Source organism: Pundamilia nyererei, unplaced genomic scaffold (genome assembly GCF_000239375.1).
Source record: "Pundamilia nyererei isolate P.nyererei 1_Seehausen unplaced genomic scaffold, PunNye1.0 scaffold00110, whole genome shotgun sequence".
NCBI lineage: Eukaryota > Metazoa > Chordata > Actinopteri > Cichliformes > Cichlidae > Pundamilia > Pundamilia nyererei.
In genome coordinates, this window is record NW_005187511.1 from 662199 (window position 1) to 680117 (window position 17919).

General features: G+C 40.2%; 3 protein-coding genes across 4 annotated transcripts in view; 2 read left to right on the forward strand and 1 right to left on the reverse strand.

The window, feature by feature from the left end:
• Window positions 1-4013, forward strand: part of emc3 (ER membrane protein complex subunit 3) — a 5417-nt gene extending 1404 nt beyond the window's left edge. The window contains exons 5-9 of the mRNA XM_005741376.1: window positions 2371-2475; window positions 2580-2661; window positions 2777-2856; window positions 2985-3067; window positions 3167-4013. Coding sequence (XP_005741433.1) covers window positions 2371-2475; window positions 2580-2661; window positions 2777-2856; window positions 2985-3067; window positions 3167-3295 — 479 coding nt within the window. The 3' untranslated portion in view covers window positions 3296-4013. The remainder of the gene's footprint in view (window positions 1-2370; window positions 2476-2579; window positions 2662-2776; window positions 2857-2984; window positions 3068-3166) is intronic.
• LOC102206971 (RNA-binding protein 5-like) overlaps window positions 1-7116 on the reverse strand; it is an 18513-nt gene extending 11397 nt beyond the window's left edge. Inside the window, exon 1 of one of the 2 annotated variants that reach the window (XM_013912964.1) lies at window positions 7095-7116. The gene's annotated coding sequence lies outside the window, so the exon portion shown is untranslated. Of the gene's footprint in view, window positions 1-6320; window positions 6384-7094 lie in introns of those variants that run through there. The other variant, XM_005741377.1, reaches the window with a different exon arrangement.
• Window positions 6459-17711, forward strand: usp4 (ubiquitin specific peptidase 4 (proto-oncogene)). The gene is made up of 22 exons (XM_005741375.2): window positions 6459-6618; window positions 7881-8008; window positions 8173-8303; window positions 8388-8514; window positions 8609-8754; window positions 9123-9184; window positions 9303-9437; window positions 10319-10433; window positions 10547-10720; window positions 10831-10989; window positions 11258-11482; window positions 11669-11752; window positions 11876-11970; window positions 12077-12259; window positions 12438-12664; window positions 12774-12971; window positions 13069-13139; window positions 13219-13334; window positions 13413-13562; window positions 14964-15067; window positions 15420-15508; window positions 15669-17711. The coding sequence occupies exons 1-22, from the start codon at window positions 6467-6469 to the stop codon at window positions 15789-15791; spliced, it is 2994 nt and encodes a 997-aa protein (XP_005741432.1). The 5' UTR covers window positions 6459-6466; the 3' UTR covers window positions 15792-17711.
• The last annotated feature ends 208 nt before the right edge of the window (window positions 17712-17919 follow it).

Below are 17919 nucleotides of genomic sequence, written 5' to 3' on the forward strand. Positions count from 1 at the left end.
AGTGTGTTGATTGATTCATAACATCAGATGATGTGGCTGCACAGAGCATTACTACTTGTCTTGTAATCTAATGCAGTTATGGTAACATATTATCAGTGATTACATAACCGCAGAGCTCATTGGTGTGTTTTTGTGTGTCATCCAGTACTGAAAGAACACAACAAAGAGGAAGGAGAAGTATGAATGAAAATGTTGACCTAATGAAACGCTGCGGGTCAGATCCTGCACATTTGTGGTTGATCTCTTTAGAAGTAGCTCAAATCTCTAATCTAGTTCAATAATGCCATCGTTTTTAGATGTGATCAATACAAAGATATGGAAAATGCAACAATGCAGTGGTGATGACTCAATTCTGTGCAGCCTTCATCAGCGGGATGATCACACAAATAGCAAGAGGGTCAACTGAATGTCCTCACTGAAAAAACATTTTTTAGACCCTTTTTAATCAGGCCCTGTGAGAGTTTTACTAAGTCACTATTAAACTGGGAGACAGTACTAACATTTTTTCTCGGCCAAGTGGAGAGGTCTCAGAAGATTCTCGGCTCAGGTGCATAGTTAAAAAGTCAAATAAAATTTTATTGTTATTGAGATAAATGTAAAATGTAAACCCCCAAAAAGTCTGTTTTCAGATGGCTGAAATGTGACCATGCAAAGTGTTGTCTCATAGTGTTAAACCAATCTGCATGAAAAACAAAGCACAGCCTAGAGCAGGACTCTTCAGCAGACTGACTGGGGATTTATGCAAACCCCTCTGAAACCCTACAGCACAACTTAAAATGCACTTCCCTGGAACTGTAACTACACAACACATCCACACAGCCCACAACTATTATGCTTGGCTCGTTCTGCACCGTCGATTCCTCCTGTACATTAACTTTTTCCACTGCATATTTTTTGAATTTAACAGTGAGGCAATAACAATCATCATCTAATTATAAAGAGAAGTTACCAGTATAATAGCATCAGTATAAAGACTCCCACATGTCAGCAAATTCCTGGAGGGGGAGAGTGCTGAAACTATCAGGATTGATATGGGGGAAATGTACAAAGAAGTGGAAAGACTAGAGGGACAAATAGGTTTGGCTCAGGGAAAAACTAAAACCTGGTTACCAGAAAGCATTTTCTTTTTTTCTGTTGACTTGGGACTAGGGATGGGTATCGTTTAGGTTTTATCCGATACCGGTGCCAAACCCGTACTTTTGAAACGATGCCGGTGCTTAAACCGAGAACACAAAAATGGAGAACACAAAACTGGTCCAAAAACCTCTTATGTTTAACTGTTTTCCACTTTTTCTTTGGTCATTTTAGCCTTTTTGGCCAGGGTGAAGGGAGTATCTGCCATCAAACAAGAAGACAGCCGCATGTAGCTATGATGATGTTTGCTAGTTCACCTTACATGCATTAATGTAATAACGTGGTTAGCCTACTCAACATAAATTACACACGAACAACATTAAGCTACTCACGCAGAGAAGAACGGCTGCTGCATCATCATCCTCATCATTTCTGCTACACTGGCAGGGCTAGGGGCCAGGACTCTCCTCTTCATGTTTTTGGGGGATGTTGCTAACTCCGGGTCCGATAACAGGCAACCCACCCGCAGTAGATGCGCTCGGTGTGAGGTCTCGCAGCAAGCTATCAAATACGGCGCATTTCTTGGCTTTTAAAAAAACCCGCTATGCGTTGCCAGGTGTTTCATCGGATTTGAGGTGTTACCTCCTTTGACAGTATCACAGTATCAGCTTAAAGCACTTGTTGCAGGCTGCTGAGTTTTCATATTTTGCTGTGAAGTACAGCCAGACTTTTGAACACTTCGCCTTGGTCATTTTTAATCTGTAGCTCTGCTCTAAAAGAATGTACGTACCTGGCCCCGCCTACTATCCTCGGAAACGTAAAATGATTGGCTAGAATCTAAAATGTATCACAGCTCAGGAAAAAAGCACCGAAATAAAGCACCGAAATGTGCGCTGCTTTTCGGTCTGGTTACTACCGTTTATGTCAGAACCGGTGCCATCAAGGCGCCAGATACCGGTACCCATCCCTACTTGGGACTGCATGTAAAACACCAGGACATGACCACACTGTAGTTAACACATAACCACACACAAGGATAAATGTCTGCAACTTACGTAGGTGACGTCATAGACTCTACAAAGGTTCCCCACAGAAGTCTACATCAGCCTTAGTTCTAGAGTACATGGTACCAGCATACATACTGCAGGTTGGCCAACCAGCAACTTAACACCTTGACACCTGTCTCTACATCAAGAGTGAAGCTGGATCTCCTACCAATGTGCAAAAAGTATTTATTAATATCTTTTCAGTTTTCTGGCGTTTAAAGTTTTTTCTTTACCCATAAAATGTTCACAGATCCGAGCATGCTGACAGATATGATGAAGGGCAACGTAACCAACGTGCTTCCCATGATCCTCATCGGTGGCTGGATCAACTGGACTTTTTCAGGATTTGTAACAAGTAATTTATCTCCCTGACCCACACAAAAGCAAGTTTGCCTTTGTCAAGATATCATTTAAATGGAAATTACATGCCGATGTTCTGCTTGTGCTTCCTTCGCACAGCTAAGGTTCCCTTCCCTCTCACGCTGCGCTTTAAGCCCATGCTGCAACAAGGAATAGAGTTGCTCTCATTGGATGCTTCTTGGTAATAAAGCAAGATACTTGGACTCATACTGCACCACTGATTATTTATTGATATGAAAATGCTTAAGCTAGTGTGTGATGACATTGTGATTTGTTTGCGCGTGTGTATTATACAGGGTGAGCTCAGCATCCTGGTATTTCCTGAATGTGTTTGGACTTCGAAGCATGTACTCTTTAATCCTAGGCCAAGATAACGGTAAGTGGAGTCTTTCACAAAGTTGAAATTGGTTTAAATGTTAAAACGGATAATTAGATTACATCATGTGACTTTAGTGAAAATGCCCACATACTGATTGTGTTTGCTTTGTGACTGAATGCCCGCAGGCGCAGACCAGTCGAGGATCATGCAGGAGCAGATGAGCGGTGCTGCCATGGCCATGCCTGCAGATACAAATAAAGCTTTCAAAGTATTTATGTCTATAATTAGTTGAATTAACTACAGAGGGGTTGGGGTTGGTGGCATGGGGCCTTGGGAATTTCATGTGCTGTTTGTTTTTGATTTTTAGGCTGAGTGGGAGGCACTGGAACTGACTGACCATCAGTGGGCGCTTGAGAATGTAGAGGATGATCTGATGAGCCGGGAGTTGGACTTTGATGGCATGTTCAGCAAGGAGCTGCCAAGCGGAATCTTCTGAAGGCCTAATCACTTCCTTTTTGGAGAATCCAATTTGAAATTTGATTATTTCAGGGATTTGTTTTGGGGTTTTGTTTTTTGTTTTTTTTATCTGAAACCACAAAACTGGGACAAATCCCTTCATATGCAAAGTTTACATCGTGTAATTTGTTGTAGTGGTCTTTTCACTTGTATCTACCTTCCATTCCTGTCCTTAAATGAACTGAAATGAACACAAATACACTGGTTCTACTGCTGCCTCATGCATAATAGGGAGCCCTGCTTTGTTATTTCAAAGAAAGGGCTGTTCTAGAGAAATTACGTGATGATTTTTTTTTGGTTTTTTTTTTTAATGTGTTCTTGTTGGCTTGAAACTGAATGCAATCATAATGCCATTAAGTAATAGAATCTGAACTGCCTAGTGCTTCTTTTTCCTAATGTCGTGCACAGCTAGATTAGCTGTCTTCATTTTCTATGTGTCATTTAAAAACAAAATAGTACATAAAACAGTTTTACAGGTCAAAATGATCTATATTTAATAATGCTTTAACCATCCATCATTGCTCATATTTTAGATTGCAGATAGAAGCAGGTCCAGAACAGGTTAGGTTTGTTTGTTTTGTGGCAGGGGAAATGTTGAGTTTTGTCATCGAGATATTGTTTTTGAAGTATGTAGACGGTTTATTTTGTAATTAACTCCCTTGTGTTTTGTACAGTATAAAGTCTGTTTTGATTCAAAATAGTTGTATTTGTTTTCCATGTACACTAACACTTTTCAAATATGAAGAAATAGATGTTTTTGTTTTGTGCTGGGTTTTTTCTTTTTTGTTTCTTTGAATAATAGCGTTCAGTGTAAGGGAAGAAAAAGCACTACAGCTGAATATTCAAATAATACACATGGCACATTCATCCTCAGTAAAAGATTTGAATAGATACCGTGGACATTAACGTTACTCTTTTGTTGTCAGTTTTCCACAATACAGTGTCTGCTTCATTTACCTGGGTTAGGATGATTAGTAGTAAGTTGAATTTTTTTTAAATGGACAAAATGTCACTCAAAAGTAAGTTGTCGTCTTTTAATTATACTGCAATCTTGTTTTAACAGCCTGTCAGTCATGTTTACATTGCATAAAGAAATGCAGGCAAGTGAACAAATGAATTGAGGAACATGAAGGATGATCATGCTTGAACACAGGTGTAAAATGTAACGTAAGCATCCAATTATGCTCTGTGGAAAACAAAGGGGTCCGAAGTGTGCCAAGGAAATATTCCCTACACCATCAACACCAGCCTGAACTGTTGATATAAGGCAGGATGGATGTAGTCAAAATGGCACAAAAGAAGAAAAAGTGACTTGAAAGAGGCTTCAGTCACAAAGCCTGCTCAACTGGGCAGTGTCGCAGTAAGAACTGTGACCAAAGTGAAATCTGGATTTCGATCTATAGAAAAGACAAGCGATTAGAGCTGTGAAAAGGCTACATTCATGACCATGTCCCTTAGGGAAAAAAGTGCAGTGTCTATGAATGGAGTCATTTGATCTCATCACCATGAGCCTTCTGCTTGACCATTTTTGATTGCATGGTACAAAGACTGGGTATATAATGGTGGCTATGAAATATTAACTTCATATATAAAATACATTTCAAGATGTACTTTTCTCAAAAAAGAAAATCATCCATTGACCCTCTTCCAATGTTTTTTTCCACAATTTGAAATCTAAAGCAATGTTTGAACATGAATATCTCAAATACTACACAATAAATGGACTAGTTCTTATATAGCGCTTTTCTCCCCTATGTGAGGACCTAAAATGCTTTGTTCTTCACAAGCAGAGACTTATAATTGTGTCATTGTCTTCACAAATCCTTCTTTTTTCACAATTCCTTACACCTTGAGAAGATTCCACATTTCAGATGAACTGATCCCCACAGCACAATACTCCTACCACTGTGTTACATGGTGGAGATGGTGTTCTTTGGGTTGTACGCCTCTTACTTCTTCAAACACAAGCAGCATTTCTATGAGCCATGAGCACAGAGCTCTAGCTTTGTTTCATCTGACTAAAGGATACACTTCCAGTATACAGAGTCTTTCTCCAAGTTGTCTTTAGTATACTTCAGTCTAGCCTAAAGGTGTCATTCCTGCATAAGTGGAGTTTTTCTTGGTCTGCAACCTCGCAGTCCATTCCTGTGCAGGGTTCTAGTGATTGTCTTCTTTGAGACTATCATTTCTGACTTGGCTCAGTCATTGAGTAATGTCTTGGCAGTTGTTCTTTAGACACATCTCTCACTTGATTTCTTTCCACAGTGTCTGAAATCTTTTGCTTCCTATCTCTGCCAGTACAAGCTCTCACATTTCGCAAGATACATACCTTCATATGCCAGGCTTGTTCTGTACTGTGTGGCACTCTTTGAATTTCTTGACAGAAATCTAAATTGATTAATTTTGCTTTTGGTATAATGCTTTCTCTGGTGACAGCTCAAATCTTTGCTAAGGGTTTTAATACTATGTGTAAACTGAAAGACAGTCCTCAGTTTTGACCTGATTTTGCAAGCTTTGAGCATTACAAAGTTAAAACCCGTCATTGCACAACAACGGTTTGTGCTGTGGGTCAATGAAAAGACCAGTTTTTCGGGGGGGGGTAATAATACTGACCCTGGTAATCATCCTTTTTTCTGAAATTATTTATGCTTTCTAAAGAGCAATATTATGTTTGCAAATGCTATGTTGTAAACCCCTTGCTATATTAAAAAAAACACTTGGACAAATGTTGACAAAAACTTTTAAATCATAGCGAGGATAATAATTTTGTCCTCGTCAGTAATAATAGCTCATTGTTACACAAAACATTTGCATTCGGTCCCCGTTAAAATTTACAGTCTTCGCTTTATCTAACTGCCTGGAGGATAACGAGCTCTAAAAACCTATCATGTAAGTGAAAGTTATCATCAGGTTAGCGAACACAGAGTTGAAGCACAGAATTGTAAGATCATTTTTATGGGAAACTCGCTGTCAGTCAGTTGGCATTTGAATGTCCCGTAACTTACCGGTTTAGTAGTGTTAGTGACTGAACGCTGGAGTGCAATAGCAGCTCTCCGCGGCTATGCACCACCCGTAGAGGAAGAATGAGGCAAATGAAGCCCGTCCCAGTGCGTGTGTTTCAGTGCGTTCACGTTACCGGCACACAGGCTGCATGATGGCCGAGGGAGGCGGACCCGAGTCGGGTAACGCAGCGGACTCCGACTCGGAGCCGGTAGCTGCACAAATACCGACTCCTTCAACCGAAAGTCAAAAACAGACTATTGGGTCTCTTTTGAAAACGTCTCTGAGAAAGGGTGACGAATGGTAAGCTAGCGGCCACCAATACTTGGGTCTTTAGCTATCATTAGCCGATAAACAGGAAGTGTTAGCATGCTAAGCTAGCAAGCTAATGACAGCAATGCTTGTAAGCTTGAACTCGATAGCTGCTGTGCTAATGATAGTTTGGCAGGCTAGCACGCTTGCTGCTAGTCAGCCCGACATTTGAATTTCTCTATTAGTACTAATGCCTGTATTAACAGATATTATCCTTGACGCACACAAGCAACCCAGCTGCCAAGTGACTCATTTGCACGTTAATTAGTGCCTGTTTTGTGATGAGTTGAGCGGCGTTAGCAGTCGTGGTAGCTAGTGGGCTGTCAGAATAGCTAAGGCCCTGGATTCAGATTGTAGTTTCTTTTTCCAGTGAAACAGTCTCGTTGTCAGTTGCGGGATGATGATGAGGAAATGGGCCCGCTGACAGAATTAATGTGAGAAGTAGTTACCTGCTTGTCATGACATACCGGTTAAACCGTGTGACGTTCCCCTTACCGGCAAGCCAACTGTGTTAGCTAACATAGTTTCAGACCATTAACACTGCTCAGGCCTGGGCATACTGCAGCCGGTGTACTAAAGAGGCTTCACCTCAGCCAGTAAACACAACACCACAGACATGTGAGATGGGCAAGCGTGCCCGTTAATCTCATTTGTTAATAGAAGTGGGTGCCAAACGACCAGGTCACGTTCATTCTTGCAGCCACTAGCTGCAAAGCTAACCTGTTTTTCTGGAGTTATTTAAATGACTCGGCCCTTCCATTTATGGTATTGTTAAAATTGAACTACTGTCCTTTGGTATTCATTTCCAGGAGCCTTAAACACTGTCAGGCATAGCTTGGCAAAACTAATCTCGGGATAAGATCATGCAATTGTTTGTTTGACACTTTGAAGCCCGTTAATTTTACAGTGTTGACACGAAAGAGCCATAGTCCATCTTTTTGAATTAGCATTTGAATGCGTGTTGCAGTGTGGATACAAGTTTATTAACCAAAGGAGATTCTTTAGATGAGATTAAGTCAAACTAGCTTGCAGTTACTATAAATGCCAAGGCAGTTTGGTATTGCATAATCTTCTGGGAAAGTGTAGGGCTGTGTGCCCTTTTATACCATACCTTTTAGAATCTCTTGACCCTTTTTTATGCTGGGGGAAGAAATCCATTACGAGATATAAATGTTAAAGCTTTTAAGGGGAAAAGAGGATCTTCCAACGAGTGATATGTTTTTCTTTAACTGTGACTGATCAATTTGTTTTAGGTATCTAATAGACAGTCGGTGGTTCAAACAGTGGAAGAAGTATGTGGGGTTTGACAGCTGGGATATGTACAATGTTGGAGAACGAAGCCTCTATCCAGGACCAATTGATAACTCTGGCCTGTTCTCAGGTAAAATTGTCATTTTAAAAAGAATCCCCTAATGGACTGCTGTTGATTTTGCTTGAACAATATAAGTTCCACACAGAAATAAAAAAACAAAACATTTAGTTCTTTAGCTTATACTTATGTGTGTTGTTTTTTTTTGTTTTTTTTTTCCCTTTTTCTCCTTAAAGACCATGAGACTCAAGCCCTGAAAGAGCACCTTATAGATGAGCTTGATTATGTCCTAGTACCTACTGAGGCATGGAATAAGCTAGTGAGCTGGTACGGCTGCCTTGAGGGCCAGAGACCTATCGTCAGGAAGGTAAGGCTGTTAAAGATATTCTTAATTTTAGCCCTGTACCAGAGTGCGTGGACTGGGCTTCCAAATGTCTCTTTTCTTCTCTAGGTCGTTGAACATGGCATGTTTGTCAAGCACTGTAAAGTGGAGGTCTATTTGCTGGAGCTGAACTTGTGTGAGAATGACAATATGGACAATGTTGTTACACGTCATTTCAGTAAAGCTGATACTATAGGTGAGCATCCACATGTGTAATTTATACGTTGGTGTTTGCTGAATAAAACTATTTGACTCTTCATGCTTATTTATCAAACTTTTCTCATTTTTAGACACTATAGAGAAGGAGATGAGAACACTGTTCAATATCCCATCAGAGGAAGAGACCAGGCTCTGGAACAAATACATGAGCAATACGTACGAGCAGCTGAACAAGCCAGACAGCACCGTACAGGATGCTGGTCTTTTCCAGGGACAGGTAGTGCTATTCAAATAAGACTGAGATTATTGTTTGACTACAGCTCAATAATAAACTTGTGTGTTATATTCACAATCAAGGTTAGAGAAGATGAAGGCATTAATTCAATTCTTTTTTTTTTTTTATAACAGCGGCCACTGAATTCCAGATCAGTCATAGCAGCTTTCAAGTTAGAAGAAAAATACAATGTATTAGAATAAAGAAACATTAGTTAGTCACAAAAGTGCAGGTCATAAACCTAACTATGGCTAATGTAGTTTTGGTGGCATATGGCATATGTGTAGCATTAAACTCAAGCCTGAGATGTGTAAAGTCATGCATGAAATTCAGGTGTGCCAACCTAGCTTTCATGTCGAATATTTTCCCAGGTGCTTGTGATTGAGCGCAAAAATGAGGATGGTACGTGGCCCAGACAAGCTTCACATCCCAAGTAAGCTTTTTTTTTTTTAACTTCTTCTTCTTCTTCTCCTCTCCAGTCACGCAGGCATGTTTGTTTACATATTTAAGAATGTGCTTTTCTGAAACACGATTTCATTCTTTCTTACTAGATCAAGTACAACCCCATCCAGGAATTTCACTACCTCTCCAAAACTCTCCTCAAACGCATCCCCAACAGTAACCAATGGAGACAGCAACTGCAGCCCTGGATACACGCTGAACAACAGCACCTCATCCAGCAACAGGCAAGGCACCTTTTCTGATCTACTTTTTCTCCCCTCTCTTTTGTTGTTTATTGAAACTTTACCTCTCATGGATAAATACTGGCAAAGCTTGTAAGGCATAGGAGTGATATTTCTTTTCACTGTTTACACACAGCTTGTCACTTAATTTTAAAAAGAGGGGAAAAACAACTTTCCAATATCCAATCTAAGTTTTCAACAAGTGGAGTTTTCAAAGATATTTCAAGGAAATGTGACGACATCTTCCAACTTGTTAAAATTCTTACAAATCATTATATCACATTGTGTTCCCACAGACCACTCTGTAGTTTGTAAGACAAACAAAAATTCTTGACAGGCTGCAAAACTAGGAGTGGGATGTTTTACTTTGTCTGTAATGCCATTAGTCTTTATCTTATCCTTTTAACATCTCAGTTTTTTAATTAAATTTGTATTTATTTGTTTTAGCTCCTTGATGTCACCCAGAATAAAGCACAAAATATATTCACACCAAATTTCAGTAGTTTGCAACTGCATATGTTGTGTCGGTATAATCAGCTGCATGCATTTGCTCTTTATGTAGTCTGCTGCTTTAATGAAATTTGCAGAAATATGTAGATAGTAAATGAGAAAATATTAGTTTTTGTTACATTGAGAGAGTGATTAAAGATCTAAAGATTCCCGTTGTCTATTGTCTGACCATATTTAAGTTTAAAAAAAAATGTAGATTGCATGCATGCTTTAGTGTACTAGTATGCTGAATAATAAAGAGCACGTAGTTTATAGGCTTATTTGTAGGACAACTGGGATTTTATATGCACCTAGCTTACTTGATTACCATGTGTTAACAGCTGTATCCTGAATACAATACTACAGACAAACTATCACATCCTTTCTGCCAACAGATATGGGGGCTACAATTCATACAACTCCTACAATTACAGGGAGTCACAATCGCAGCCTGGCTTATGTGGGCTCAGTAATTTGGGAAATACGTGCTTCATGAACTCTGCCCTTCAGGTAAAAAAAACAACAAGCATTTGCAGCTTCCGCTTAGTGGAAGTGAGCTTTAATATTTCTGTGCACATAATCCTTTTTCGTGTCTTTTCTTTTTTTGGTTCCTGTTCCCTCAGTGCCTGAGCAATGCATCTCCACTCACAGAGTACTTCCTCACTGACCAGTATGAGGCAGAGATAAACAGAGAGAATCCTCTGGGAATGAGGGGGGAGATAGCTGAGGCCTATGCAGATCTAGTAAAACAAATGTGGCTCAGCCGCAGCAGTTATGTGGCCCCACGTACCTTCAAAGTAAGTTGTGTCAAATAGCTTGAACTGAAGTCGGTGTATACCGACTGAATACATTCAGGCAAACTCATCGAGGCCTATGAAGGTAATAATAATCATCCTTTGATTGTCAGACCCAGGTCGGACGCTTTGCCCCCCAGTTTTCGGGCTATCAGCAGCAAGACTCTCAGGAGCTGTTGGCCTTCCTTCTTGACGGGCTCCATGAAGATCTGAATAGGGTCAAGAAGAAGCCTTACTTGGCCCTAAGGGATGCAGAGGGCCGTCCAGATGAGGTATAGTACAGATGTAGATATCGTGTTGTTTTGTCTCTAAAGAGTAAAAGTCTGTCTGATTCTCTCATGATGGTGCCGAAATATCAACCTTTACAGAACCTTTAAATTTGAAACAGAATGACTGCCAGTCTGCTTTATACTGACAGCTAGACATGAAATAGTTTTTCTGTATAGTAACAAGAAAGCAATATCATCGTTGAATTGATAGTTTTAAAATGCCATCTAATGGAGGTCTTCTTCCTTTTCTCCACTGCTTGGTGAACTACAGATTGTTGCCAAGGAAGCCTGGACAAACCACCGTTTGCGCAATGACTCTATTATAGTTGATATTTTCCATGGCCTCTTCAAATCCACCTTGGTATGCCCAGAGTGCTCCAAGGTATCTGTTACCTTTGACCCATTTTGCTACCTCACATTGCCTCTGCCCTTGAAGAAGGACCGTACCATGGAAGTTTTCCTGGTGCGATCAGACCCTCAGTCAAGACCCACACAGGTGAGTTGGCATTAACCTTCACTCGCTGCTCCAGACCTAAATCCACAGTCAAACTGATAAGTATCTACGATTTGGAGATTTAAAAAAAAAATTGATAGTTGATATGTCTAAGATATATTTCTATATCTCTTTAAAATAGCAGCATAGTCACTGAGAACATCATATGTTGTTTTCTTTGTCTTGCAGTATCGGGTGGTGGTCCCCAAACTGGGTACTATAACAGACCTGTGCAGCGCCTTGTCCAAACTCTGTGGAATCTCTCCAGAAAATGTTAGAATCTTATTCTTTTACATCACGAGTTTTGTCTAATTTATGATGCTCACATGTTTGTTTTTCTTACTCTTGGGAAACAGTTTATAGTTTGTTCTAAATTTGCCTCCTTTATCTTTGTAGATGGTGGTGGCAGATGTTTACAATCACAGATTCCATAAACTTTATAGACGGGATGATGGCCTCAACCAAATCATGGAAAAGGATGACATCTTTGTGTAAGTTTGTGTTATTGACCTGGTGATGATCTGAGAACTCACTCACTGTGGTTGTACAATGTGAGTGTAAGACGTGTTTCCTTTTTTGTGTCAACGCTCTCTGCAGGTATGAGGTACAGGAGGAGAACAGTGAAAGGATGAGCCTGCCTGTTTATTTCAGGGAGCGCCACTCAAAGCATGCTGGAAGCTCCACAAGCACCATGCTGTTTGGCCAGCCTTTACTTATCACCGTGCCCAGACATAACCTCATAGCAGACGTTCTTTATGATAAGATCCTAGAGAGGATTGGGTAAGAACCTACTGTATTGGTAAAAAGAAATTCAGCTATATTATGGTGTAGTAGCAGTGTGCATACAGTACATCTGGCATGAAGAAGTTTAATGGAAAGGGAGCAGAACATGCACACCCTGAATTCTTTCCAGAATTGGTTAACCATGTTAACTCGTATTCCTTGTTGTGTGTTGCAGACGCTATGTAAAACACTCCCAGAGCCCTTCTACTGAAAGCAGGGCGTCAGCCTCAGCCACCTTATCCAGCTGCAGTCAGGCCCCTGAATGTTCTACATCTTCTAGTCTCAATGCCAGCCTGGGTGGCTGTGGCAGTCCCTTATCAGATGGGGCCTCCTGCAGCGCCAGCTCCAGCAATGGCAGCAACCACTCAGGGACCTGCAATGAAACGAATGGGTTGTATGATGGTACGAAGCTGACATCAACTACTCATATCCAGCTGAGGAGTCGTCATCAAGGAGCACTCAAAAAGCATTGCAACAAGAATAATTAGATGTGGTTTATGTCACTGTTTAGGTGAAGAGGAGGCCATGGACCACCAAGTGAGTCCAGAGCCAGAAAATGGCCAATCTGAAGAGGAGGAGGAGGCCTCTGACTTACAAAATGGGTCCAAAGGAGACACGACCAAGCTCTTTACATTCAGCATAGTCAACTCTTACGGAACGGCCAACATTAGCCCGCTGCCTTGTGATGGAAATGTCCTCAAACTTAATCGTCAGTGTACATCTTTAAACTTCAATTGCATGGAAAGTTTCCTTTTTTCAGGCCACTTTACGATAACACAGCTTCTTCCACGTTCTCTCCTCTGCAGCACATTCCACAGTGGCCATCGACTGGGACACAGAGTCGAAGAAACTCTACTATGATGAACCAGAAGCAGAGGTCAGTTGATATTCGTCACACAGTTCTGTGACACAGTGCTCATACACTTTGTTTATATTTGTGTAAATATTATGCTTAGGCTTATGAGAAGCATGAGAGCATGCTGCAGCCCCAAAAAAAGAAAACCACTGTGGCTCTAAGGGAATGCATCGAGCTCTTTACAACAATGGAAACACTGGGAGAGCATGACCCATGGTGAGGACCCTTCAGCATAACTTACTCTTAAATGTTTACACACATTATATTTTATCTAAACTGAATATGTTCTTGTAGGTATTGTCCAACATGCAAGAAACACCAACAGGCCACAAAGAAGTTTGACTTATGGTCACTTCCTCGGATTCTGGTGGTTCATCTAAAGCGTTTCTCATACAACCGATGCTGGAGGGACAAGCTGGACACAGTGGTGGACTTTCCCATCAGGTATGTACTGTCGTGGCAGAATCCTCAGTTGGTCTTTTCACCATTTGGGACTTTGATATTTTACTCAGTTTTCCCTCTTTCCTTTTATTGGCTGTGTCCAGTAGCATTAGCAAATACAGATGCAAAAAAATCCTCCTGCCTTTTATATACTCAGTCACATGCTTTTTACAAATTAACTTTTTAATATTGTACCTTTTGGTAGGAGAAATAAAAAAAACTAAAATTCTCTTTGTCAGCATACTGTTGTCAAGATCAGTATCACACATTTTTGACTTCAGTACTTACAAATAGAACTTCTTGAAAAACTAAATAAGGACATGATTCTCAGTTTATTTTTAGTGTGATTTGTTTATAGATAAGAGAGCAATGGGCTAAACAATGATTTAGTTTTCCACATAGCAGCTACCCATGTAGTGAAGGTAGAAAATAATACTTCTTTACAGAACCTTCTTTGTAAAGATGGTTCCTTCCTTAGTCATGTCAGCTAAATTTCAATTTGCATTGTCAATCAAGATGACAACTCTTAACATCATTAAACCATGACTGATGTTACAGCGTTGATTGAGAGGCCTCTTGTAATATAAATGGAAAAACTGTGTGTTTTAAAAAGATTTGTCTTAAAAGTTAAAGGAAGTGTATGAAAAATGATTACAACCATTAATGTAGTTTCATGTAAAATAGTGAAAATTTAAAAATAAGGAACTGGAAAACACTGTAGTATTTGGTATAGCTTTGACTCTAGGGGGAGCTGTAGTTTGAAATTCACAGAATAACCAACCAGAGCTCTGAATGAGGAAACACTCATTCAACTTACAAGAAGTGGATTATTATCTTATAAACTGGCATGACCCCAAATAGAACATTTAGACCTACTTTCTGCTCTTATCTTTTACGGTTGTGTGGATTTTTGTAAATACCGACGGTTACTGATTTGTTTGCCCAGGTTGTTCATTAATCGAGGGCTTTGCAGTTTTGTTTTTGTTTTGTTTTTTCCTCCACATGGCAACTTTGGGCTAGACACCCAAGGTTGCTCCAGAAACCTGCTGCTGTGGGTGTGTGACTGAGGAACAATGGAGTTTGTTACATGACTAAGATGTTAGGTGACAAATGCATAAGATTTCCCAACGCTGGTTAATTTGTTAACTTTTTCCCCACTCCCTCATTAGAGAGACACAAATGTTCTATTGTGTTATAAAAGGGAAGTTGCCTCACAGTTAAGCTAACAGCTACATTTCAATCTTAGAACACCGTTGAGGAACTTGATCCAACGGAAACCACAGAGCAGATTGTGTTGCTGAAATCCTTATTTTAAAACAAAAGTCTGACTCACACTTAGTAAGGATGGCTTAAACAGTGCAGTACATGTAGGGTTTCACCATCTGATGGTATTTTCTCTGCCAGGGATCTCAACATGTCTGAGTTTGTGTGTGACCCTAAGGCCGGCCCCTACGTCTACGACCTTATTGCTGTGTCAAACCACTATGGAGGAATGGGAGGGGGTCACTGTAAGTCAGCATTTAATTTATACAATGAAATTTCCCCTATGTAGTCTTTGATGCCAACTGCTGGTCGCAGTTTGTTTAGCCTTTAAACATGAACACAGTATGTGACAGTATGTGTCAGCAGATGCGGTGCTCAGAAAGTCACTCTGTCTCCAAGGACGCTGCATTTGGTTAAAATGTAATAAGGCGTAGAGCCTCGTACATCATTGTTTTCATTGTGCACTCACACTCAGTTTATTTTTCTTTGATATGCCATCTTTTGTCATAGTGAAGCAGTGTAATCAGACTTTTATGTCTTCCTGAACAAAATTCCTGAAAAGTCATGCGTTAACCTTACACCGTCTCTGTGTAACAGACACGGCTTATGGCAAGAATAAAGTGGATGGAAAGTGGTATTACTTTGATGACAGCAGCGTCTCATCTGCCACAGAGGATCAGATAGTGGTGAGTTTTCAGTGTTGTGTACTGGTGATCACTGGGTGTTTGTTTTCTTTAGTCTTTCAAGTGAAAGAATGATGAGTACTGACACTTGCTGGTGTGTTGACTTTGGTGTCAAGTATTCCTCTTCTAGTAATGTAATCTTACCCGTGTTGTGCCATTACAGACTAAAGCCGCCTACGTGCTGTTCTATCAGCGCATAGACGAAGAAAGCCCCTCTAAACCTCAACCTTCGGCGTCATTGGGAGGAGCCCCGGAGCCAGCCGATGACCACATGGACACAAATTAGGAAGCCCAGATGAAAAGGGACACACACTGAAATGCATATGGCAAATAGAGACACTCGGACGCACACACAAAGCTACTTTAGTGGCAGAGGATTCCACAGACATAAAATTATTAATCCTACCTTCCCTGTATTTTGATTTGTCTCATATGTTGTCAGCTACAGCCATCAGCCTTGACATAAGAGTGAACTGTGAGACTTTCCTCCCTGCAGCGGGTGGTCTGCTGATTTCTTAAAGTAGTTTGCTAGTCTGGATTGAAGAGGAATATAAGTGAATATAGAAACTTAAGGTTAGAAGTGCCCTCAAATATATAGATAAACAAATGTTTCTGTTGCCCACAAGACCAGTCAGAAATATTTAAAACAAAAAGCCAAATGCATTTGTTTCAACCAAAGCGATCCAAGGTATTTATGATAAAATGAACAAACTGATGTGTTTCCAGGATGCTGGCTTTGTGCCTAGATTTATCTCACATATTCTTGCTGTGCTAAGGTAAATTTTAGCAGTGTGATGTGCACACATGACAGTACATGGCACCTTCTTTGTTGAAAGAATCCTGTTACCTTATGCCACCTGTTTAAAGTGAAACTATTTCTGAGGGGATCCTTCAGCTTCAGACTACCGGTAGCAGTGGATCTGTGCCGCATCTAGACCACAGAGAGGGTGTCTCATTTCAAGGTCCCTAACATCTAGATCTTGACATGAGTTGTGGCAGAAGCTGTTTTGGGGGGTTTGTTTTTTTTGTTTTGGCCTTGTTCTAGTTCAGCCATGAGTTGTTTTTTTTTTTGTTTTGTTTTTTTTTTTTTCTCCCCCGAATATGTTTTGATGCACAGCACGGGCTCTGCTCTCGGGGCCCTAAACTCATGAGAGGAGTCTTACCCTGCTCACAATTTGTATTTTCTTTTTTGTAATCATAATGAAAAAAGCGGCCTTTCAATTCCTGCAACCTGTTTAAAAAGGAGGCACTTTGAATTCTCCGTGAAAATCTACCTGCTTCTGGTGTATCTAGAAATCATGGAAGTGTATGGTTAGGCCTTTAGCATTAAAGGGTTTGGTCTGTCATATGCGTCCACATAATTTTAATGTGTCTTTTAAGCTGCCTGACCGGACCCTTAATTCACTTGCGATAGCTTGTCCTAATTAGTCTTGTACAATAATGCAGCTCTGTATTGAAATGGCTATGATATTTGATATCTTCTAAGCACACTGAGTGAAGCGAAATAAACTAGAATAAAAGTGGTGCTTTATTCATGAAACTTGAACTTTGCTCCTGGGGGTGGAGGACAGCAGTCCTTTAACAGCATTCTCACTGAATGCAGGCACTTTGAGCCAGTTTTCCTTCCAGTGATACTAATACAGCAGTTGGCTCTTAAGTAAAGTTGAAAGTGATTCTTTTATTTTATATTATTGAAGCCCAGACATACACAATCCCCTGGAGCACATTTGTAAGTGGTGACTGGATGTTTTGAATGTGATCAAGTAAAAACTAGAATACATTTACTTGTGACAGTTAACACTTAATATAATGTAATCCCACAAGGCTTGTTCTGGGGCATAAATCTGCACCTGGTTTTATAATGGCACGCTAACATACAGGGCCTTTGGGTGTCCTCCCTGCTGGTTGGTCCTGGCATCATCATGTTGTTCAAACTACCTAAACAATCATTTATGCCTAAAACTAGAAAAGCTTTATATCTGTAATCTAGATATGTAACTGAAAACACAGTTCAGCAGCAGAAAATCTTGTCTTCTTATCCACCCAAAATTATGTCAGCAGTTCAAACTCGATCTGTACATAAACACTATTTTAAATAGGTGTAAAAATGATTGTTCTCATATTTATCTTGTTGCCAATATCTGCAGTTTTGTTTTTAACTGAAAAATATTTGAATTCAAATTACAATAAAGACTGGAAGCCTCAACAAGCTCACTTGTTTGGACATGCACTGCAATATAACACAGATTGCCTCTGGTTTCAGGTGATGCGATACTTAAATGTACTTTGATACAAAGCGTAATAAAGCTCAAGTCCTCAATGAGGTGCTTTGTTTAGAATAATTGCATGCAATATAACCCTCACGCTGAAGCTGTAAGTACTGCTGTCTGTGTTAAGATAATTACCTCTGGTTG